General features: G+C 54.1%; 1 protein-coding gene across 2 annotated transcripts in view; it reads left to right on the top strand.

The window, feature by feature from the left end:
* LRP5 (LDL receptor related protein 5) overlaps window positions 1-24,226 on the top strand; it is a 107,399-nt gene that overhangs the window by 32,982 nt on the left and 50,191 nt on the right. For both annotated transcript variants that reach the window (XM_038563697.1, XM_038563698.1), the window contains exons 3-5: window positions 3,938-4,135; window positions 7,553-7,749; window positions 8,876-9,007. In XM_038563697.1, coding sequence (XP_038419625.1) covers window positions 3,938-4,135; window positions 7,553-7,749; window positions 8,876-9,007 — 527 coding nt within the window. The remainder of the gene's footprint in view (window positions 1-3,937; window positions 4,136-7,552; window positions 7,750-8,875; window positions 9,008-24,226) is intronic.

Raw genomic sequence — 24,226 nt, 5'->3', positions numbered from 1 at the left:
TCTCTGCGAGTCGCTCAGTCTCTGGCTCTGGCTTTTCTTATTAAATGTTTGAAATCCTTTCTGATCTTGGCTCTGAATTCGCTCCCACAGCCTGGCGCCTGGGGTGAAGTTGACTTTGGTATTGATGCCCTGGGTAGGGCATTCTGAGGCCCTAGCCTCTCCCCCACACTTCCCCTGGGGAAAAGGTCAGAGGCACCATGCTGCCAGGAGGGGAAGACTCCAGCCAGTACCCAGATGCCATGGGCAGCACCACTACTCTTGCTGAATACAGGTTGGGGCTGAGTCCCGGGGACAGGACCACTGTCCTAAAGAATAGAGACAGTGGATCTTGTGCTCTCTCCTGGCCACAAGCATGAGGTTGCAAGAGCAGTAGCGCCCCTTCCCGGTCCCATGGGAGCCTTTCCCACATCAGATGAGGGGACCCGGACCTCAGGAGGGTAGATTCGCAGTCCATCTCAGTGTTCACGCCACCAAGAGCCCACAGCCAGGAGGGCCCTGGTCCTGACACTAGGCTTGACATGGTTTCCACAGCATAGGTAGTAAAGTGCAAACGTCCAGGTAGGGTAGAGGGTGGACACCCCCTCCCCAGTGCCACGTGCCCACGTGGGGGGCAGAGCAGGCACTGAGGGAGACCTTCTGGCCCTGAGTACCTGGTGCCGGGGACAGGGCCAGGGGTGCAGGGGAGGCCCAGCTGGCATCAGCCCAAGAGGGGCTGCAGTGGCTCCTGGGTCTCAAGTTAAAGCCAGGCTGAAACCCAACCCCTTCTTTAAAATGCAAAATGGTCCTTCCCTAAAATAACACACAACCGCGACCCACCACGACCGCAGCCAGCCTCTGCAGAGAGACCAGGCAGCCGTGCTTTCCTTCGGAAGTTGATTTTCCCCGTGGAATTTGGCCGGGCCTGGGGCAGTGTTCAAGATTTTGCAAAAGCACATCCACGCCAACTGGTCTCTGGTAATGGAGTGGCTCGCAAATTCCCCATTTAAGGAAACCAGCGGGCCTCTGTTATGAAACCCGGGGGAAGGAATTTGAATTATGCTCCTCACGGAGGTCCCGAGCCTTCACATTTTCCGGCCTTTCTCGTTGGCTGCAGTGGAGCATTCAGGGAGGTCATGAGTGGATCGCTCTGAGATTTATTCTCCTGATATCTTCTTGGCGGGTGGTGGGAAGGCTGGGCCCTGTCTGGGCTGCTGGGGGCAGGGAAAGCGTTGGGAAGAAAGGCGGCTACAGCAGGCCGGCGGGAGCCTTTGCCGAGCTGGCTGACAGCACCTGCCAGCCCGGGGCTGCCAGGAAAAGTGCACCAACGCCCCGGGCCTGCTGGCACGGGGGTGAGTCATATGATGGCTGGGCTCTGGTCTTACTCAGAGAACCACACGGTGCTCCCAGAACTGCTGGCGCAGGTCAGCCTCAGTTTTGTAGACTCAGTTTTTCCATCTGTCCAGTGGGAATAGTAATTCCTGCTTCCCCTTCATCTGCTGAGTACTCGCTAGATGCAGAGGAGAGAGTGCAGGAGAGGCTCCTGGGACAGGTGTTCCGTGTGAGGTGTGCCTTCTTCTCTCTGTCCCCACTGGGCATGGAGAGCAGGGGAGCTTGGTGACAGTAAGCTTGCTGCCACATGGGGCAGAGGGTGCTTTTTGAACCAAGCCCCTGCAGGCTCATTCTCAGTGACCTTGTCACAGCTCCTCCAGCAGATAGTAATGGCACTGGCTCGGAAATGACACCCCTCTGGGAAGGCTGCACAGCCTCACAAATGCAGCTGGTCACTCAGGCACCCACACCTCCTGTGGCCGCCGGGGTCCCAATGGACAAGGACCCATGAAAGGCCAGGTGGGGTTTGTTCTCCCCACACCCCTGATGAATGTGCTGACCTCTGGCGCACAGCAGTAGCTCAGGATTGGCTGAAAACGGATGAAATCTGGGAAGAGGTAGAGCCAAGAGCAGTGGGGGGGTGGGGGGGGACTTGCTTGGTGGGAGGGAAGAAGCTCGAAGGGGAGAGAGAGTCCATGGGCCCTGGAACTAGGATGCCTGAGAAGGGACAGGCCACAGGCTCTCCCCATCTGGATTTGCCATCCCAGCAGGCCCTTTCATGATGGCACAGATGGGGCCCGGGAGCTCCCTGCCTTCCTGGGTCAGGGTTCCAGGCTAACTCCTGTTGGCCCAGCATGGACGAGCTGCCTGCTTTTAAAACAAAGCCTGGCCCAGGGTTATGGGATTTGCTGATTGACCAGGACCCACCCACACCTACCTCAGAAGGAGAGCTTCATAGACCACACGTGGCAGCAGGGCTTCTCAAAGGGACACTGTCCTACTTATCTGCCGAGAGACACTGGGCAGAGCAAATAAAATAGGTCTGCCATTTGTGTCCTGTGGCTTATCCACGTCCGACTGGAACCTGAGGGTCATGTGTCCTCCAGGCTGGTGTGGTTCCTCTCAGCTGTCACCAAGACCCATGCCTGGCTTTGAGGAGCACGCTGGGTGGTCACCCCACCTGGAGAATTAGATGTGTTCTCTGGGTGCTGGTGAGCTTTTGGCCTGTCACCCCAGCTGCCTAGTGTCACTGCATATTATGTCTGCTTATGTGGTGGGACATCACATAAGGAAGACTTTAAGGAGGTAGGGTGGCTTCTCAATGGATGTGAGGCACCTGGCCCTTATTGAAAGCTGGAGGATGTGGATAAGCAGAGCCAAATCACCCACAAACCCACCCAGGCAAAAATGCTATTACTATTGCAGGGCACAACGCCACCCATGTGGGTTTTATTTTTTAATAGACTTTATATTTTTAAGCAGTTTTAGGTTCACTACAAAACTTAAGGGAAGGTATAGAAATTGCCCGTATACCTATGAACAGTCTGTGGTTTTGACCATGATTTAACATCATGTGTCCACCAGTGTCGAAAATCCTCTCTGCCCCACCTGTTTGTCCTTCTCTCCTCCACCTCTGGCAGCCCCTCATCTTTCTGTTCTATAGTTTTGTCTTTTCTGAGATGTCCTGTGGTTGGAATCACACAGTATATAGCCTTTTCAGATTGGCTTGTCTTGGTAATATACATTTACAATTCCTCCATGACTTTCCATGGCTTAATGGCTCATTTTTTTAGACTGCTGAATAATATTCCATTCTCCGTATTTTTAATTGGCTTTAGCAGTTCACTTACAGCATTTTTGTAGTAGCAAAAAATCAGAAACAACTCAAACGCCCAATGTGGAGTTGTGTAAATAATTTATAGTACATTAAGAGAACAAGGAGGATATCTATTAGTGTATTGCTAACTGAGGACACATGGGAACAGTGTATTTTGATTACTCAACTTTTTTTTTTTTTTTTTTTAGATTTTGTTTATTTATTCATGAGAGACACAGAGAGAGAGAGAGGCAGAGACATAGGCAGAGGGAGAAGCAGGCTCCATGCAGGGAGCCTGATGTGGGACTCGATCCCAGGTCTCCAGGACTCGATCCCAGGTCTCCAGGATCATACTCTGGGCTGAAGGCAGTGGCGCTAAACCGCTGAGCCACCTGGGCTGCCCCCCAACATTGTTTAAAAATTAATATGTTACTAACTGCTTAGAACACAAATTAGAGGAGCACTTGGGTGGCTCAGTTGGTGAAGCGTCTGACTTCAACTCAGGTCATGGATCGAGCCCCATATCGGGCTCCCTGCTCAGTGGGGAGCCTGCTTCTCCCTCTCCCTCTGTCTGCCACTCCCCTTGCTCTCTCTCTCTCTCTCTCTCTCAGATGGATAAATAAAATCTTAAAAAAAAAAAAAAATTGGAAGCAATAATAGCCTAGCCCCTAAGCACTGGTTCTCTCTAGTGGGTGAGATTTTAGGATGAATTCACTGTTTCTATGTTACATGTTTACATTTGTGTGGATAGAAAATGAGGACGAAAGCAGATCTGGGCTAGCCTTGTCTGCTTGTGCTCTGCCTCCTTGTTAGGTACATGTACTGGACAGACTGGGGAGAGACACCTCGAATTGAAAGGGCAGGGATGGACGGCAGCACCCGAAAAATCATCGTGGACTCGGACATCTACTGGCCCAACGGACTGACCATCGATCTGGAGGAGCAGAAGCTCTACTGGGCCGATGCCAAGCTCAGCTTCATCCACCGCGCCAACCTGGATGGCTCCTTCCGGTAAGTGGGCCCCCACCTCTTACTCTGCTCCCCAGCCACCGCCAGGGCCTTGGCCAGGTCTGGGCTTTTCAGAACTTCAAACAGAGAGTGCCCAGGGCATGTCTAATACCACACCCAGGCAAGGTCTGCCATCCACTGTGGGAATGCATTCACAAAAAAACCACAGAATGTTCATTCTAAGTGGGGTCGGAAGACGATAAACAGCCCCATGTCACACACAGGTTTTGCCACCAAATGAGTAATAGAACTCTAGAAATTTTCAGAGCTTTTTGGATTTCAGAATTGCAGATAAGGGATTGCAGACCTAAAGCCCAGGGGATCTGACAGGGTTGTGAGCTGTTCGGCTGTGTACCCCCTTCGTCCCTGTGCCAAGTACGCATCCTGAGGGCAGGAGCAGGGTTGGTTTTGGTGTTCATTGCATCCCCCAGTCTTGTGAGAGGACCTTATACATAGTAGTTGCTCAGTAAAATGGGTTAAGTGAATGAAATATAAAGGATTTTTACTTATTAGGTAATTGCTTTTAGAACTTTCTGGTCAGCTTAGCTTGACAGCCCCTGCCTCATTACCCTATAGATGTAGCAATGTCCCTCTCATGCGGAGGTGTTTATTTATTTTTTATTTATTGACCAAAGGCTGCCTGTTAGCTCTGTGCCAGGTCTTGGGGATCCTCCTGGAAGGACAGACCCTGTTCCTGCATGGTGGAGCTTCTGAACCAGGCAGGGTATATGTGGGTGCTGGTGCCATGGGCTGCAGTCACATGGTGTTGGGAACACTTAGCCGGATCTCTCCACACAGGCAGATGACAACTCCATAAGATGTGAGGATGTTAGCCAGTTTGCCACATTTTATCCAGGCCTGTGTATTAGTTAGCTATTGCTGTGTAACAAATTACCGCAAATGTGGCCACCTAAATCAACAAACAGGGTTTTTTGCAAGAAAGGGGTATCAAGAATTGAGAGTGGCTTTGCTGGTTTAGCTCAGAGTGTGCCCTGTGGTTATAAGCCAGCTCTTGGCTTGGTCATCTGAAGGCTTGACCAAGACCGGAGGATCAATCTCATGGTGGTTGGCAGGAGGCCTCAGCTCCTCCTTGATCTCTGCAGACCATGCCTAGCTGGTTAGAAACATTCTATCCCATTGTTTCTGTTGCACAGACTGGCCTGGGGCCTGGATGGAGACCTGGAAAGTGTGGCAGCCTGAAGAGCTGTGATTCTTGGGAAGTTGAATGACCCTGGCCATTGTGAAGGGAGTGTGTGAGGCCAGAAAGGCTGCAGGCTGGGGGTCCCTGGCAGAGGGATTGTGACAAGACAGGAGGGATGGTGGTGGCATTTAAGACATGATGATGACGGTGATGATTATGGTGATGATGGTGATAGTGATGTAATGATGGTGGTGGTGATGATACTAATGGTGGTGACGATGATGGTGGTGGTGGTGATGGTGATGGTGGTGAAGATAGCAATGACATGGTGATGTGGTGATGGTGGCTAACCCTTCCATACCGCTTGGTGTTTGCCAGGATATTTATCAGTTTGTTTCATGTTCACACCAACCCTCATGTGCTAGTAGTTATAATCCCGTATTATGATATTGCACAGAGAGGCATGTGAACCCCCCCAAGGCTAGTCAGAGTCAAGATAGGAAGCCAGGCACTATGACTCCAGGGTTCACTCAGCCCTTCTTCTGTCCTCCTCAGCACCAGATTCTTCTGGCTCTGCAGGTGGCTAACACTCTTTATGGATGTGTGTAGGGCCGTTCCAGTAGAAGCATAATCTGCTGGTAAAGAGGGCAAGCACTGCAGCCAGATGGACCTGCTTGGTCCCCTCTCAGCTGTGACCATGGCTGGGTCACTTCAGTGCTCTGAGCCTCAGGGCTTCACATGTGAATTGGGGGTGGCAATTATACTTTCTAGGGGTATTCACAGGGTTTGATGCAACAACAGACATCAAACTCATTGCATGGTGCCTGGATACAGTAAGCACTCAATAAAGGCTGTGCTCAGGAAGTTCCTGGACCCAACAGGAGGTGGGGTGGGCATGGCTGGGCCAGCACCTGAGAGGAGGGGTGAGGGTGGGTGAGGGGAGCTGAAGCCTGCACCAGCTTCCTGTGGTGCCTCTGGCTGAGGCAGGGCTTGGGGGGAACAGCCTGAGATATGATGGGCCTCTGGCTTCTTTGGTTAAAAAAGGACATCATGAAAGACAGTTGGGTGGTTCCTCAGAATGTCAACGTTGAGTGACCGTACGATGCAGCAGTTCCACTCCGGGGAGAGATGCCCAAAGGGAGTGAGAATTGGTATCAGAATAAATACATGTGCACATATGTCCGTAGCAGTAGTGCCCACTGTAGCCCAGAGGTGGAAGCAGCCCTGGTGTCTATCGCAGATGAATAGATAAACAAAGCATGGTCCGTCTGTGCCGTGGAATATTGTTCAGCCATAAAAAGGAAAGCTGCACTGGCATGCCTACAACGTGGGTGACACAGAAGGACTCCGTTTATAGGAAACGTCCAGAACATGCAGATCCATGGAGACAGAGAGTAGGCTGGTGGCCTCTGGGGGCTGAGGTGGAGGGGATGGGAGGAGGAACAGGCAAGTGGGCTCCGGGTTCTCCTGAGGAGCTGTGGGAATGTCTGGGAGGTAGATGGAGGGAGTGGTGGCAAAGCACTGTAAATGTGCTGCACGGCGCCGCATTGCTCACTTAACAAAATGGTTGATTTTGTGTTATGTGAATGTCACCTCAATGAGTTTATTTTAAAAGTTACACAGGCTGGGGAGGTGGTGGTGACCAGCCCCCTGCAGGCCACCCCCCCACCCCGCCCCAGGAGCCTGTAGTCGGGGGAGGGTCATTAAACCAGATAATCACACATGCTACCAGGTGTAAAATTATGAGTCTATTACCAGCGTCCATAATCCTGTTTATTTTTTTTTTCATAATCCTGTTTAAAAAAAGTTGTTTGCTGGGCGTTATAAACACATGAAAAAGCTGCTTTTTCTGGCACTGATAGCAACTTCAATTTACTCTGGTACTGTAAGTTATTGGCATTACAGGAATGAGCAGGCACATTTGGTCCAATCTGTACTACGTTGTGGAAACATCAGGGCTGAGCAGGCATGCTTGTCACCAGCTCGCTGTCATCAGCTGTGGCTCCCCCTTGTTTCCCTGTGGGGCACTCTGCCGCCAGCCACTTTTGTAGAAACAGGTGGGGAGGGGAGGCCCATGTCACCGTGAGGGATGGCAGGAGGCTGGCTGAGTCTGGGAGCTGCCCTGCACACATGGGCCAATTCCTGGGATGCCTGCCCCACGGTTATCCTATGTGATGTGAATGGGTCCACCGTGGCCGGTACGGAGGGTGTTCGAAGCTGGGCGTGCGGGGCTGTGGGGAATCTGCTGATGGCTCCTCCGTCTCCTCCCGCACCTGCAGGCAGAAGGTGGTCGAGGGCAGCCTGACGCACCCCTTCGCCCTGACACTCTCTGGGGACACTCTGTACTGGACAGACTGGCAGACCCGCTCCATCCACGCCTGTAACAAGAGGACTGGAGAGAAGAGGAAGGAGATCCTTAGCGCTCTCTATTCACCCATGGATATTCAAGTGCTCAGCCCAGAGCGGCAGCCTTACTGTAAGTGGGGGGCTGGGGAGGGGGTGGCTGGCCTCTTCCCTCAGCTGAAGCCCTTAGTCTTGGGGTGCTGGCCTCAGAGCAGTGGAGGAGAAGAGGAGGTGCTGGTAGAGGGGAGGGAGGTGTTTGCAGAGTGCAGGGCCAGGTTCAGGGGCAACCAGGGGAGCTCTCTGCAGAGCTGGTGTGGGGGCTGCTTCATGTGCCCCCCACCCCCTGCTGTCCTCTCTTCGGAGGTGGCAGAGGGACTCCCCAAGGAAGGTTGCTTTGTTTTCAAGGCCGACAGAAGTTACAGAATTATTGACGAACAATCAATAAGGCTTTAAGTTGAGACTCAGCCTGGGATCCCCATACGGTGGTGGCTGGGGTCTTTGTTGGTGAGAAGCTTGAAACACATGGGCTCAGGGCTCCTGTGACAGGTGGATAGCAGAGTGGGGGCCCTGGGCTTATGTAGAAGGTTCCAGCTTTGAACTCAAGAGTGGAGACCCAAAGGGGGCAACTGTTGTCAATGCCAAAGGGAAGGTGGGGCTCTCTGGAATCGTTTTCTGGTGAGAACATCATGGTCCTTAAATGGATCCACACTTGGGGCAGCCCACCCCGGAAGGCGGCTTTAGGGACAGGAGAGGCACCACCCTACAAGTCTGCTCCAGTTGTCGGGGGTGGGGCGGTTCCTACTTTGCATTTTAGGGTACCACACCCCAGCCTGCCCTGGGCAGAGTGAAATGACGGCAGTATTCAGTTCAGTAGCGTGCTAGTTGTGGACAGTCTTGAGAGAATGAAAAGGGTTGTTTTCAGCACTGAGAGTGTGCAGGTGTGGCCACCAAAGCATTGGTGCATATCCGGTGGGGTCCAAGCATGGCACAAAGACAAGACAGACCTCTGCTCCAGGAGCCCCCGATCCATACTGCATGGGCAGGTCCTGAGATCGTGGCAGGGAAGGCTGAGGGTGGCCTTCATGGAGGAGGTGTTGTCTGAGGGGCTTGGGAGACAAGAGTTTCTTATCATAGAGGGTTGGGGGGAGGAGCAGGGAGGATGCTCCCAGCGGGAGTGGTGCATGGGGGTGGGAGTAGGGTCGAGTAGGGTCGAGGGCCCTGTTCTAGAACCTTTCCTCAGTCTTCCCTGTCTTCCCCAGTCCACACACGGTGTGCGGAGGACAATGGTGGCTGCTCCCACCTGTGCCTGCTGTCCCCGAGGGAGCCTTTCTACACGTGTGCCTGCCCCACTGGTGTGCAGCTTCAGGACAACGGCAAGACGTGCAAGGCAGGTGAGACAGGGAGCGCCGGCTGGGGGCAGCCGGGGTGCTGCGGAGAGGGGGCAGCCCAGCAGCTGGGACTGGGGTTGGATCTGGGTACTGCTGCCCGCTGGGCACGTTCCCAGGCTCCGGGCTCCGGACTTGTGTTCTGGTCCATCGGGCCAGCTTGCAGTGGGCCGCCAGCACAGTGTGGTTGTAGTCCAGATGCTCACTGTTGCCAACTGCCACGTGAAAACTGTGTGGAGTGTAAGAGTGACATTAGGGTGGGGTGGGAGTGGCCAGGGAGCCGGGAGGTACCCTGAGGGAGGTACGGTCTCCTTTCCTGCCTCTCCATCCCTCCCGAGTGTGCGCTGCTGCACACTTGGGATTCATTTCTGTCCTTGCATCCGCTTTCCGTGGGGCCTTTGTGCCCTACTAACCTGCCCCATGGAAATTCAGCTTGCAAGCACATGCTCAATGGGAGAACACTTCAGGCACAGGGAGTTCAGTGGAGGTCCCTTCCTGAACACAGGTGTTTCTCTTTGCTTCAGGTATATGTCAGCCTCTTTGTTCTCCTCCCTAATTCTCAGCACTTGCCGCTTCCAGGACTTTTTGTATGATTATTTTTTAATGACATGCCACCCCCTGGTCCGGGACAGTGTCTGAAGCTCTTCATTTCCAAGTGTCAGGTTCAGAGTGTGCTCTTCTGGACATGATGCGCGTCCAGGATACAGCCATCTCTGGGATGCCCAGGGCCCAGCGCGGCTGGGTGGAGCCTGAGTGGCCAGTGAGGTGCTGGTGAGAGACGTCAGGAAGCAGCTGCCCCTGGGCCAGGGACTTCCCTGGGGACCTAGGGGCGGAGGGGAGGTAGTGTTACCAGAACTCGAGCATGGGTTTAGAACAAAAAAGTTCAGGGGTGCCTGGGGGGCTCAGTTGAGCACCCAGCTCTTGGGTTTGACTCAGGTCATGATCTCAGGGTTGTGGGATTGAGCCCCACCTTGGGCTCTGTGCTCACTGTGGAGTCTGCTTGAGATTCTCTCTCTCCCTCTGTGCCGCCCCCAGCATACACTCTCTCTGTCTCTCTCTCAAATAAACAAATCTTAAAAAAAAAAGTTCATCTTGGCAAATCTGAAAAATATGGAGTATATTAAGTTCCATGTATCCACAAGCAATGACCGCATGCCTGTTATGTGCTGGGTGCAGAGAATAAAAGCAGTAAGTGACACTGGCCTATTCCCCACCCCACTCCCCCCGCCGTTCTTAGAGCACATGTGCAAGTTGGGGTGGGGTCGACAGGAGGCCAGCAGGCACACAAATGAATAAAACCAATTCAAATTTGGATCAGAGTAAGGAAGGGCACAAAGGAGAGATTCAGATGGGGTAGGGTGGAAGGTCAGAGAAAGTCCTTCCCAGGAGGCACCATTCAGGCTGAGACTTGAGGATTAACAGGGAGGAAGGGCAAGGAACAGTGAGAAGGAACAGCATGTGCAACAGCCCTGGAGCAAAAGCTAGATGGTGTCAGAACTGACTTCACAGGGGTTTGGTCTGTGCAATCACTCGGGGCCCCGAGTTCAGAAGAGCCCTGGTTTGGTGCTCTGTTGTTGCTGACTTGAAATGCTTAATAATTTTTGGACAGGGGGCCCCTCATTTTCATTTTGCAGCGGCCCTGCAATATATGTAGCCAGTCCTGCTTTGTGTGCAGGAGAAACTGAAGGGAATCTGGAGGTAGTCTTAACATTTTGCTGTTTCTTTCTCTGCTGCTTTTCCATGGGTGTTTCTGCATTTTACTCAATATTATTGCAGGAATACTTGCAATTATAGGAGGTGTATATGCTTCTAAAACATGAGTTTTAGTGCCTGAAAAATGTTTATCCAATGACACATCTGTCCCCAGTTGTGCATTTCTGTTTTATTTATGTTTTTGCTATTTCCAAGTCATGCTGCCATGAGAGAGCCAGCTTGGGGCCTGGCCCTAGAGTTAGAGGGATCTGAACATGGTGTCTGTTGCTGCCATGTGAAGCAGGAGATCCATGCACCCACAGATCCAGGACTGGAGTGTGGAGCCCCCTAGAATCCCAGAGTCATGGCCCAGTGCAGCTATACAGCTAGAGAAGCCTGGAGTTCCCCAAAGGGTTGCCCAGGCTACCCTGGTGTACAAACGGCTGTTGGTCATCAGGGGTGGACGGTGTCTGGGGCCTTGTCACTCTGTGCCTCTCTTCCTCATTTGAGAGGTAGGGCTCACCGACCACCCCCTGCCCAGGGGAGCTGGGAGGACAGTGTATGGATAGGACTTAGAAGTGCTGTGCAGGGCACCCAGTGCATAGTCTGTGCACATACATGGCAGCCACACCCACCATTCACACCATTGGGATCTGTCTTCACGTTGGGCCAGAGGGAGTAGGGCAGGTCTTCCGGAGGCCTAAGTTTGTCTCCATGGTCCACAGTCCTCCCACCCCTTGGGGGAGGGCTGCCTTCTTTTCCAGGCAGAGGAGCAGGGACTTTCTGGTTCTCTGCATTCCAGTAGCTGGAGCCTCTGAGCTCTGGGGACCACTGCCTGTGGTCAGGCCCTTTGAGGGCATCCTGTTCTTTCTGCAAACATCTGTGGGAGGTGGGGTACAGGAGGCAGAGTAGGAGAGATGCCCTGGGGGAGAGGCCCTCCTGGAGGAGGCTGTACAAGGGTGAAGGGGGTTGGCTGGAAGCTCTGGTGGAGAGCTGGCACCAACCCTTGTGGATTGAACCTGGTGAGTTAGCAGCAGGGCCTGGCCCTGTGGGAAGCTGTCTGGCAGGGAGCTGATCCTTCAGGAAGGATGGCCAGCTTGCAGATTCCCCTGGGATTCAGGTCTTGTGAGAGCCATTTCCATCTCCCAACTGTAAAGGGCACTTTTACAAATAACTCAGTTGGAGAATGCCAAGTGAGAGGAAGAAAAAATTTTTGTTGTCTTTCAGGGCAGCCTCCTTGGGTGTGTGGGTGTGTGGATCTGTCTGCATAGAGCAGCTCAGGGGGCTCTTTCAGGCTTTTGCTCCAAATGCCCTGGAGGGTGTGTCACAGGAGGGGGAAGCTACCAGAGGACACAGAAGGGATGGGCTGGGACTTTTGCTCTGAATGAGAGTTCTGTGTTTTTATAAGAATGGTTCCCACCCCGTGTGCTTCCCACTAAATAGACTGGCTCTGGAGGCTGCATGGGGCTTCTGTAGCTTCCTGCCCTGGGACCACTTGAAGCTTTGTGGGAAAGGGGAAACAGAGTTTCCTCAAGATTTTAGTTCGAGTTGAGAAGAAATCCAGAGCTTCTCAGAACATTTCAAGGGTTTGCCACGAAGGTGGCTCTCTGGAGATCCGGGGTGGAACTGAGGTATGTATCTGTCCATGTATATTAATCTAGAGGTATCAGGGCATGAGTGAAACATGGATTCCATCTTTGAGGGGTGTCTGTTTAGGGGACAGACATGGCGAGTCAGAGATAGGGTCGTGAGCCAGGACCATGGGCTTCGGGCTTCACACAACGTGACAACTCCGCTGGCAGGCTGGGTTTTAGGACACAGATCTGCCCTCCAGGTTTCATTTCTTGCCACAGAATGTCACATTAAAGGAAGATGTTTGATGAAACCAGTGTGTCCACTGATTTGCTTTTTTCGCGTGGCCTTCCAGGCCTCTCATGTCTGCCGCCTGTAGTTTTGCCTGGGGGTAGGCATGACTTACATTGTGCAGCGTGGATTTTGACTGCTGGCTTTGTGCAGGTGATCCTGAAAGCAGCCTGGAGATAGTAGCTGGAAACATGAGGGTAAATTGGAGAAAGCAAAACACTGAGTCCTGCCTGTGGAGGCTGCCAGTGCTTGGGAGAGGCTTCCTGGTGGCCGGTAGGATGATGGAAGGCAGGCGCTGGCAGGAAAGATGAACGGAAGGCACCTGCTGGCACAACTTCCCGTCTTCTAAAAGGGGAGGCATCAGAAGTGACATTCGCTCTATAGAATGTAGCTTTGCTCTTTAATTGACTTTTGGAGTGGTGAGGAAATCCAGTCTTGGGGAGACCCAGAATTTAGATCAGTTTCCAATTATGTGATGGCTTTGTGTGTCCAGTCACCATTTTTTGATACCTGCACACACATCCTGGCTGTGTGATCTTGGGAAAATAACTCGGCCTCTCTGTTTTCAGTTTCCTCCCCTGTAGAAAGAGATGATAATAGTACCTGATTCTTGGGAGGAAGGCCTGGCCACCCAACAAATATGAGCTGTGCTTAAATTTAAACTTGAACTTGGAGCCAGACAGGCTAGTCTCATTTGAGGCCAGAAGAGCAATTCTTCCCTGAATGTTTGAAATCAGATGATGAGGCTGGGTGGTGGCGAGAGGAGTTTTGAAGATGGCATAGGGTGGGTGGGGAGCAGAAGAGTGAGGGGTATGTTCTGGGGGCACTGGGCATGTAGCTCCCTTTCCAGGGATGAAGGCCAGCATCAGGCAGGGCAGGATTGGGGTCTGAGGCAGAGGTCTGGATGTGTCAAAATTACTCGGACCCTTACATCATGTGCAGATTCCCCAGGCCCCAGCAAATCAGAGTCCCCAGGACAAGGGCCAGGTATGGGAGGCAGAAGGCTGAGTCTGGACTTGACACGCACCCAAGGTGGCTCATGTGCTGCATTTGGGGAACCTCCACACAGCCGGGAACATCGCAGGACCCGGAGCCACGGCCTCAGGCATGGCTTGGCGGATTCCTGGGGCTTTCACTCTGGGCGTCTGACCATCTTTGCTGTGGATTTGAATCTAAAGACATTTTTGTAATATGCATGAGTCCTATTTTTTTCCTGCTTTTGAGCAAATGAAAGCCAGCCCTGTGCACAGAGTTGACGCCACCTTCCCCAAGGAAGGGGCTGAGGTGGCAGAGATGCTCAGACCCCAGTGGATGGGGGTGGTGGTGGTGGTGACAACCCAGGGCCTGCAATCTGTACCCCAGAGGCAGAGGATGGCACAAGGCAGGGTGCAGAGGGTCACATCCCGGCTGCTGCCTTCTCACCTGTGAAATGGGGAGAGCAGGGTGACATCCCTCCATGTAGCTGGGGGACAGTTGAGAGGCTACTTTCCGCAGCACCTGTGTGGGGGCCACACAGACAGGATGGGAGACTTGGACTCCCTTCCTTAAGATCAACACTGGCTTATATCCCATGGCCCTGTGGGTGGGGTGACACACACTCGCCGCAGGGTGTGACGTCTCAGGTCCCCAAGCCCCTCCTCAAGGGGCCCCAGTGGAGGTCCTGTAGGCTAGGAGACTAGAACCATTGATGTCCTAGCAAGCGGCCCCTGCTGGGTCCCAGCTCTGCAGGGGGTGAGCTTGGTGAGACCCTGGGGCCCGAGTGACTCTTGTCTCGTGAGCCAAGAGCCAAGAGCCAGGGGAGGACGCCTGGGCCGGCCGTGATCCCATGCAGCGAGCCAGTGTCCTCCAGCGCCTGCCGCCCCCGCCCCTCCCCAGCAGCCTGGCCCACGGGGGCGCCCAGCTGGATTTGGTTTTCCCCATGTTTTTCCAATTATGTGGGATCGGCTACAAACAGCAGTAGCGGGGCCCAATCTGGGAGTTACCACCACTGTCCAAGGAAGCCTTCCGCCCCCCGCGCTCTGGCCCAGGCTCTCTGTAGGATACGCCCCTGCTGTTTTGACATTTATCCCCCTGCACCCCTCTCCGCTGGGGGCTTCCGGGCATTGTGCAGCCCTGCTCCCCTGCTCGGGGCCTGAATGACCTGGGCAGGTGATGCGTTGGGGCCGTGTCCAGAGCGGCCAGCCTCCAGCCCATTCCATGCCCTCCACCTTGGCCTTCCTAGAGGAGGCCGTGGCTGCGTGTTGGGGCAGGCGGGAGGCTTGGCCTTCATGATTTACGCTGAGAAGGAGCTTTAACAGATGTTCGTGAGGACAGGAAACAAAAGGACGAGGGGATGTGGGGGGCTGCGGTGGTGGGGGCCGGGCGAACAGAGGCGTCACTGTCGGGTCTGACGCGCAGACTGACAACTGGGCCGATGTCTCAAAGCCCCTCACATCCATCCGTCTCTCTGGGTGGATTAGCCGGGGCTCAGGGCTGAGGAATAAGGGGCGCGTTTGTTCCTGGTCTGGCTGTCTTGTCACTTATCAGGGAAGTAGGTCAAAGGGAAAAGAAAGGAGGCCCTTGTGGCCGAGGCTGATGCCGCCTGGGCTGTGATTGGCGTTGACTCTGCAAACAGAAGGCAGCTGCTGTTCTCAGCCATGGACCGTGAATTTTTAATAGCAAGAAAATCAGATTGCACAGTCCCAGGAAATGGTGTAACAAGGCCAAGCACTAACTTTTTTTTTTCTTAGTTTTTGGAGATGAAGGTATAACTCACAGACTATAAAATGCACAGATTCTAAGTATATGTTGTGATGTAGCTTTGAGAGTTGTATGCACCTGCCAAGCCCCCACGCTGGTCTGGATACAGAACATGGCCAGCGCCCGGGGGATTCCCGGGTGCCCCCTCCCCACCCACAGGGGCAGCCCTGTCCTGATTTCTATCACCATGGATTAGTTTTGACTGTTCTGGAGCATCATAGAAATGGAACCACACAGCATGTGTTCTTTTGTGTCTGAGCCTAGAGACTACTAAATCTAATGAAAGAGAAGAGGGGAGCATGCCGTATTCTTAGAAAGAGAAAACTGTCATCCTGCAGCCCCGGGATAAGACAGAGTGGTGCCTCCTGGGTGCGGTTAGCTCCCTAGATACCCTGGGTCCACTGACTGAGAGCTACACTGCAGTCACTCCCAGCCCTGGCCCTGTGTCCCTGCCCTGTCCCCTCCACCAACCTTCCCCCCCACCCACCCTGTCCAGCGTCCCCTTGGCTGGTGCTACCTGAGTTTGGCCCCAGAGTGGAGTCAGGTTCTGTGCCTGAGGTCTGGGCCCCGGTGGAGCCCTCAGGCTGCCAGAGAAAGCCCCTCCACCATGGGCTCCTCATGCCCTCTCTGGCTTTGCGGATGGCTACAGGTCCTCAGTCTTGGTTCCTCCCACTGACTGTGCCCTCCCCAATTCCAAGTGCCCTGGAGGCAGTGACTCGATTGCCCTCCCAGGCTGGGCTGACTCCAGGAGGCTCTTTTTCACTTTGCCTCCTGTTCCCATGGAGGAGATGGATGGTTCACCCCCTTCCCTCTGAGGACTTCCCTTCTGCCTCTGCCTGTGCTGTGCCCGTTGTCTAGAGCACCCTTCCTTGTAGCTCCCCACCTGATGTTCCTCCATTCAGACAGTCCCCGATAGATGTGTCGTGATGCGCTCCCACATCCACTGCAAGGGAGGGATCCTGGCTTCCCATGGGACCAACAGGCCCGGGAAGAATGCTGGGAAAGTTGGTTAGACACCTTCAAGAGCATTGGCCATGGTCATCCTGGAGCTGGGGACAACTTTGGTGACTGTGCCAAAAGGGACCTCTCCTTGTCCCCTCCCTGCCACCCCAGGTTTGGTAGGAATCAAGGCATCTGAGTCTGGTCTTGGCCCTATAGATGTGGCTGTGACCTGATGAAATGTAGGATCTTCGTGTCTTATTGGCCTGGGAGTATCAAACAAGCTTGTGTTAAATTGTAAGGTGCTGGGGTGCCTGACTGGCTCAGTCGGTTAAGTGTCCTACTTGACCTCAGCTCAGATCTTGATCTCAGGGTTATGAGTTCAAGCCCCATGTTGGGCTCCATGCTGGGTGTGGAGCCCACTTAAAACAAAAACCAAAAAACAAAAAAAATTCCAACCAATCTGTAAGGTGAAGTGCACTTGACTTAAGTTGAACCGTGTGACCCACCAGTGCTCAGCCACCTGCCTGCTCTGTGATTCCGGCCTCCACCCCCAGAGCAGGGTGGACAGTAGCAGTAATGATGTTGCCTGGGGGCCGCCATGCGGGTGCACTTGACAGACCAGCCTGCTTCAGAAGTTTGGGCACTCAGAGCTTGCTCAAAGCCACAGAAGAAGGGATGGAGGTGGGATTCGAACCTGGGGCCCTGGGGAGCTTTCACAACTGTGGATGTTATCAGGAGCAAGAAGGATTGCTGCTGTTTGCAGGGCACCTATAGTATGCCTGGGCCCCGGAAGGCACTCTGTTTTTTTTTTTTTAAAGAGCTGAGCCATGTGCCCAGAGAGGTGGGACCCTGCCTTCCCCATCATGTGAGTCACCGCCTGTTATATAGCTTCCAGCCCCACAACCGTTTCAGGTGACTGGGTAGCCTGCCTTCAATGAGTCCAACCAACTGCACTTTGTTCACATGTCTCTCTCTCTCAAGATCCTGTGGCCTGGGTCGTGAGCCTTCAGGGCACCTCTCTGCTGCTGGCTCAGAGAGAATGTGGCCTAAGGGAGGTCCCCTGGAGCATGCTCCGTGCCCCTGGGAGGGAGCCATGTGCTGGGGCTGTAGCCTTGGGCTCAGGGCCTCACTGACTTTGTCATGGGACCTCCCAGCCTCGCTGGGGAGCCTTATCTACTCCTGACTCTTACGTGTGAGGAGATGGAGGTCAGGTTGCTTACCCAGGGTCACTCAGTGAGGAAATGTGGCTGGGGGCCGAAGTTGGGTGTGACCATTGGGCTGTGTGGCCTGGATGGTGAATAGTCTCTGAGGGGGAGAGGCAGGTGGCAGAGGACGACGTGAAGGGCTGATGCCTGCGAAGAGGAGAGGAAGGGGCTGGCTGCAAGGAAGTCCTGAGGCCGGCACTGACCTTGCTACCCTGGCCGCCCCAGGCCTTAAGGCAGAGGAGTGACTCTGTGTAGAGCTGTGCAGAAGGAGGCCAGGACCCTGGGCCAAGGTACCTGCCTGGCCTCTCCTGGTGGGCTCTGGCCTCCCATGGGCTCACAGAAGGTCTGGGGTGGGCCCCGCAGGCAGACAGCTGCTCGGGCCTCAGGTTTCTAGTGGAGGCTGAGCCTGGCCCAGCCACTTCCCCTGTGGTCACTCGGCATGGTCTCCTGGGCCAGGGCGCCAGGCTGTGGTCTCAGCGCCTGTCCAACAGCTTACCCCAGGGGGCAGTGGAGAAACTTAATCAATTGCTAAAAAACAAAAATAAGTTGGCTGCCTACCAGCTGTGAAGCTGTTTATGGCCTCAGAGACTGTAGTGTGGACGGCGGCCTGCGCCGGGACCGGCTCTGCCCACGCGACTCCAGGCCCACTCCTGAGCCCACGTGAAGTCAGCGATGCGGGGCAGCGAGGGGAGCTGGGGCAGAAGAGAGGTAGGAGGCTCTGCTTCCCAAGTCTAGCATGATGAAAAGCTAGTAGGAGGAGTGGCCCTGGGGTAGTGTGAGCATCTGGGTGGGCACCCATCCTTTCTCGGAGATGCCATTGCTTCAGTGGGGACAGTTGTGATGTCCACTCTGCCAGCCGGGAAGGCCAGGCCCTGCTGCTGGGTGGCGGGTGGCGCAGGGGTTGTGGGTGCTGCCTCTTTAATCTGTGTTGATTTGGTCAGTCCACATCCTGATATGTGTGGTTTTGCTCATCCTGAAAAATCCTTTCCCATGTTGGAGTACAGAGGAGATTAACCTCGAGGACCTTCCAGGTCTCGCTGGACGACCTGCCAGCAGGCCCTCCTCCTGCTGGGCTGTAGGGGGCTGTGGATCCTTCTGCCCCATCCTGCCTCCCTCCTATGGTTCTTTCCTCCCACTCCGCCCAGAACCTGGAGGCTAAAGAGGTCAGCCCCGTGTGGTTGCTCCATTTCCCCTGGTCGTCGGGTGAGAAAGCCTTGTCCCCAGAGCTTCCCCCCCCCCCGCCCCTGCCCACTGGAACCACGAGGCCTCTACCCATAAGCGGGGGCACCATGTTTTAAAGTCTTGTTTTATTCTTGTTAAAAAGTAACATTTGTGTTTACCCTCAAAAAGAAAACATCACACAAAAGAACAGAAAATAAAAACCACCCGGAATGCTGCCGCCCAGAGATCGTTGCTGCTAACCTTGTGCTAAGCTTATCGCTCCTCGTTGCCCTCTGCTTATGCTCAGAGCTGGGTTTGCATGATTCCATCACAGCGTGTGAGCCCCACTGCACCTCACCTCACACACCGCTTCGCAGGCACGTCCACCCTGACCCTTCTCCAGAGCCCGCTGCTTTAGCGGGTCCCTCATTTACTCGATGTTCTAGCGTTAGTAGGACATTGACACTTGCCTACGGAGCTCTTCCTGCAGGTTCGGGCTTTGCTGTTATCACCACACCATGGTGACCCTCTGCAACCAGGAGGAATCTGTGGCCAGGAATCCGTGTGCATTTATTTTCAGCAGCCGCTCTGGGCTGGGTTCTCAGAGGGGAAGTTGCTGGGTCAGAGGGTCCCTGAGCCACACTGCCGGCCAGGAAGCGTGCGCTGGGTACGGTCCTCTGGGAGGCGGGGGCCTGGCTGTGGCCATGCTGGGCTGCCAGCATTTTCCACCTCTAGAAACCTTCCTTTCTCAGGTTTCTTGACTGTGTTTTTTTTTTTTTTTTTTTTTTTTTCTCCTGTTAATTTGCATTTGTGGTCTTCACCTGCTTGCTGCTGGGATCTGGGCGGTTTTCTTATTGATGTATCCACCTTCTGGTGTACTAAAAAAATGAATAGACTTTATCTGGCATAGCAGTTTTAGGTTTCCAGGACAACCGAGTGGAGGGTCCCGAGAGTTCCTGTGTATCCGCTCTCCCTCCGTAGACAGTTTTCAGTGTTATTGCTATGTGCTGTCTAATGTTGTAAAAGGCACATGTACTTGCCATGCAAGGGTCAGCAAAGCTCCCTTGGCCCATGGGCCGCATGGTTTGCACCTGCTTTTGTGCAGCCTTCGAGCTCAGAATGGTTTTGGTGTTTTTACATGGTTGAAAAGAGAATCACGAGAATGTTTCATGATGTGGGAAAGTACTGATAAACTCAGATTTCAGTGTCACTTCATGCACGAAGTTTGCCTTGCACACTGTTGCTTATGCGTTCTCTGTGGCCACTTTCATACTACAACTTGGGGCTGCCTGATGGCGACAGAGGTGGTTGTGGCCCGCAGAGCCTAGAAGGCTTACAGCTGGTGCTCCACAGAAAACGTGTGCAGACCCCCTGCTGGAGACCAGAAGGAAGACCGGGAATGGTCCAAAGATAGCTGCTGTGGACATTTGCGTGTGTTTCCTGCCAGGCTTTTGTTCTAGGATGGCTTTTGTTTGTCTTGTGGCTGGGCTCCTGCTGTATGCACAGCGTGCTGTTTGCACGAGGCTTCCTTGTAGACAGGGGTGGGCTCAGGGCTGTCCTAGCATCCTGTACACAAGGCACCCAGCCTCCGAGCTCAGACCAGACTCGCCCTGGGTGGGGTGGCAGGGTGGGGCTAGTGTCGATGGGCCAGCCCCATCCCTGCCCATCCGAGCTGCAGAAATGGCCCGGTGCACTCTGGCCTCCACGGTGTGGTGCACCCCTGCCTGGAGTCTCCCCACCCCTTGGACCTGCCTGTCCTCCCATGGAAGCTTTCCTCTCACCTCCACTCCCCATCTCTTGTGGATTGAATTGTGTCCCCCCAAAAGACATGGTGAATCCCTGGAACCTATACATGTGACCTAACTTGGAAATAGGGTCCTTGCCAGTGTAACCAAGTTAAGAGGAGGTCATACTGGTGTAGGAAGGGCCCTAAATCCAATCACTGGTGACCTAATAAGAGGGACACTGAGACACAGAGACATAGGGGAGGAGACTGTGTGAAGACAGAAACAGAGGTTGGAATGGTGAAACCACAAGCCAAGGAGCATCCAGGGCTTGTTGGTAACTGCCAGAAACTGGAAGAGGCAAGGAAATCTCCCCCAGAGGCTTCAGAGGGAGCATGACCCTGCCAGCACCTGGATTTTTTACTTCTATTCTCCAGAACTGTGAAAGAGTCCGTTATTATAAGCACACACACCCCAACCCCCATTTGTGCTGATGTGTTACAGGAGCCTTTTCCTGCATCTTGCCTGCTCTGTGTGGCCCACAGGACAGTGCCCCATGATGGAAGGCAGCTTGCTCCTCAGGGATGTTGGCAGGGAGGGATGGTGTTGAGCTTGACATGCCCATGACATTGGGCCATCCGTCAGGTCTGATTTTTTTGTTTTGAGAACGCCTGCTGCCAGGAAGGCTGTGCCCTGGCCTGTGTTCCGCGCCCGCGCTTGGCCTCAGGACAGGGGCACTGCCCTTCTTTCCTGCGTGTGCTTGCAGGGAGGAAGGGGAGAGGTCAGGAGTCCGCCCGAAGGAGGCTCCGGGGACTGCTGCCCAGCCAGCAAGGGGAAGGTTTCACTTTCCTTGGCAGCGCTGTGGGGTAGGCTATTTGTTTAAACAACCCCAAAGAAAACCATTTGGCCAAACTGTTAGTTTCTAAACAATTTACTTCCCTGGTGTTTAAACAAACTCCTACCCAGGATCTGGGTCTGGCCCCAGGGAGGGGGTTGGCTTCTCCTCTTCATGGCCGGCACAGTGCCCTACACCCTCCAGGCGGCCCAAGGCTGGGGCTGCTGCTCAGACCTCACTGCAAACAACCTTGGAGGTCACCTGTGAGCCGCAGCCTCGGCAAGCATTCAGCGGAGCCCAGGCCAGGGCTCTCTCTCTCCGGGTTCCTCTCTCCGCGGCCACCCCCTGCTGGCCTGGCCCTGGACACAGTGCTTTACCACCTTTACGCTTCAGGCAATGAGCTGGGCCATGGCTCTTGCCCACAAGTCCTGGTCTTCTAGGCAAAGCTCAAATAAAAACTTCAAAGGCTCTGCAGCCCAAGGGGTGTCAGACACCCCCGTTGGAATCAATTATCACCTACAGATTTATCCTGGCATTCAATTACTGCCTCAGCCACAGAGACTTAATTCTAAGGGATGCTGATAATGGGGTTCCCTGGCAGTGGGGTGTGCTGGGGACTTTGCATTGACCTGGTTAACAGAGAACTGGGGCCAGACACACTTGACAGCTCTGAGCCCACTGGGGACACTCTGCAGGGATCTACTACGTGGTCACAGCCTCATGAATCTGAGGTTCTTGAAGCTGGCAACCAACCTCCCCAGTCTCCACTGGTGCCCTGAGCAGGCCCACCTGTAACCCCAGCTCTCCTCCTAGTACTTGTTCACTGGTGGTCTTCCTCACTGAAGGTCTCTGCCCTGCGATCCCAGGAGCACCATGGGGGTCGATCCTGTGTTGGTTTTGCCCACCCCCACCCCTAGTTTCCTGGTCCAGGGCCTGGTGTGAAGTAGCTGCCTGCAGAGATACTGGTGGGGTGACCGAGCTAGTGGGGCAGTGCTTTAACCCTGGGCTTCCAATGTGTGCCATCTCCAGAGATCCAAGTGTCTGCGGGACCTTATTTTCCCTCTTGCTTCTGTGTGCCTTTGAGCCAGGAGCTTTACCTCTCTGTGCATCAAGGTCGTCCTCAGTAAAATGGGGCATCATCATACCTCAGGGGGTTGGTGTGAGGATCATACTATTCTAGGTGACTGTGTCTGGAGGATCATAGGAACAGGGTTGGGTGAAACAAGCTCAGAACGTGTTTTATGGGGCACAGTCAGTTAGGTGTCCAACTTGTGATTTTTGGCTCAGGTCATGATCTTAGGGTCGTGAGGTTGAGCTCTGCGTCAGGCTCTGCACTCAGCATGGAGTCTGCTTGCAATCCTCTCTCCCTCTCTCTCTGCCCCTCCTCCTGTTCATGCTCTCTCTCTAGTAAATAAATAAAAATCTTTTTTTAAAAAATGTGTTTTGGGACAGAACATTGGTTTTCCTTGGGGACAAATGTTTCCTCTGGGGAAGAAGGGCTGCTTGAAGTCAAGTGGGGTTCGACACACACCCTTCTGCTTCACAGACTGAGCTGTCCCGGGCTCAGCTTGGGAGGCTGACAGCCTCTTTGTACAGTTCTGCAGATGCCCGCTTGGACGGGGTTCTTCCTGGCCATGCTGTGGGGTCGGGGGGTTTCCTCCTTCCATCTATGGTGGCAGATTAAGCCAGAGCCTTTCATGGAGTTTGGTTCCTTTGATGTCAGAGCTGGATGGAAACTCAGACACCATCAGGTTGGGCTGATTCTTCACTATAAACGGGGAGACCAAAGCCCAGGGAGGGTTAGGGATCTGTCCAAAGTCACACAGTGGGAGCAGGGCCAGGAAGTTTCTGCCCTGTGTTCTCCCTGCTTGTCTTAGGATGTCAGCATCTGCTCTGGGTGTGGCTCTGGGTCTGCAGAGGACCAGGGGGGCATGTGCCAGAATCCCAACGAACTGTTAAGTGTGGTGCCCACGCAGAGGGGCAGGTAGTGTGTGTGTGTGTGTGTGTGTGTGTGTGTGTGTGTGTGTGGTCAGCCGATCCATGGGGGTGAGTGTCACAGGAACAGCTTCCTGGAGGAGGAGGAGGTATGTGACCTGGGTCTTGAAGGACAGGGCAGATGTCCATAGAACATTTTGGGAATGGAGCCCAGAGGAAGACAGTTTGTTGAAATTCACAATTCCCCTCCCCTCCTTCCAGCACACACCAGATCACGACCAAATCTGAACTTGGGCCTTGGCGGTTTCCAGTGTAGTCAGGTACTTGGGGAACTTTCTGAGGACTGCCTGCCTCAGTTTCCCATCCTGGGCTCATAAAGCCTTTGCTGTCATGTGTGCGCCCTCTAGTGGAGGAATCGGATTATGACCTCTAGGTCTAGGAGCCCAACAGTGAGGATCCTTGTCCTACCCTTACTTGAATGCCAGGCGAGGGACCCCAGGTGGATTCCACAATCACCAGGCTCCGGGGGGCTCTGCCGCTGTGGCAAGAAGCTGGCACTGGGTGAAGGAGACAGCCTGCTGTTTGAGGGCTGTGGCTTGACCAGGCAGCTGGCTGCAGAGGCTGGGCCTGGGGGCCTGAGTTTGATAAGTGTGCCCTGCTGGTTCCGCCCTGTCCCCATCCTGCGTGGCTGCATGACTTGAGGTGGGTCCTTCCCCATTCTGGGCCTTTCACCAAACCAGGCAAGTGGTCCCAAAGTTCCCAAAGTGGTCTCTGGGCCTAATCTTGGTTGTGGGTCATTGAGACCAGAAAGGGCCAGAATGAGTGAGTGGACAGTGACCCAGCTCTGGGGGAGGGGCCGCATCCTGACCCCGGCAGCCTCCAGAGGTGTCCAGGTCAAGGCTGGGGAGCACTGTGAGCTTCCCTGTGTTGTTTGTCCTGGAAGTTCTGACAAATCCCAGCAGGGAGGGTCCAGGACACAATCAAAATATTAATACTGCTGGGGTGGCCGAGGCCCCAGTTGCTCACCCTTGTCAGTGAGAGAGCCACATGGGGAAGAATCGGACTTTGCAATGATGTGTGTGCTTAGGTGGCATGAAGCTGCCCTGGGGGGTGAGCGGGGCAGGGGTAG

Source organism: Canis lupus, chromosome 18 (genome assembly GCF_011100685.1).
Source record: "Canis lupus familiaris isolate Mischka breed German Shepherd chromosome 18, alternate assembly UU_Cfam_GSD_1.0, whole genome shotgun sequence".
Lineage (NCBI taxonomy): Eukaryota > Metazoa > Chordata > Mammalia > Carnivora > Canidae > Canis > Canis lupus.
This window is presented reverse-complemented; position numbering and strand designations above follow the sequence as displayed.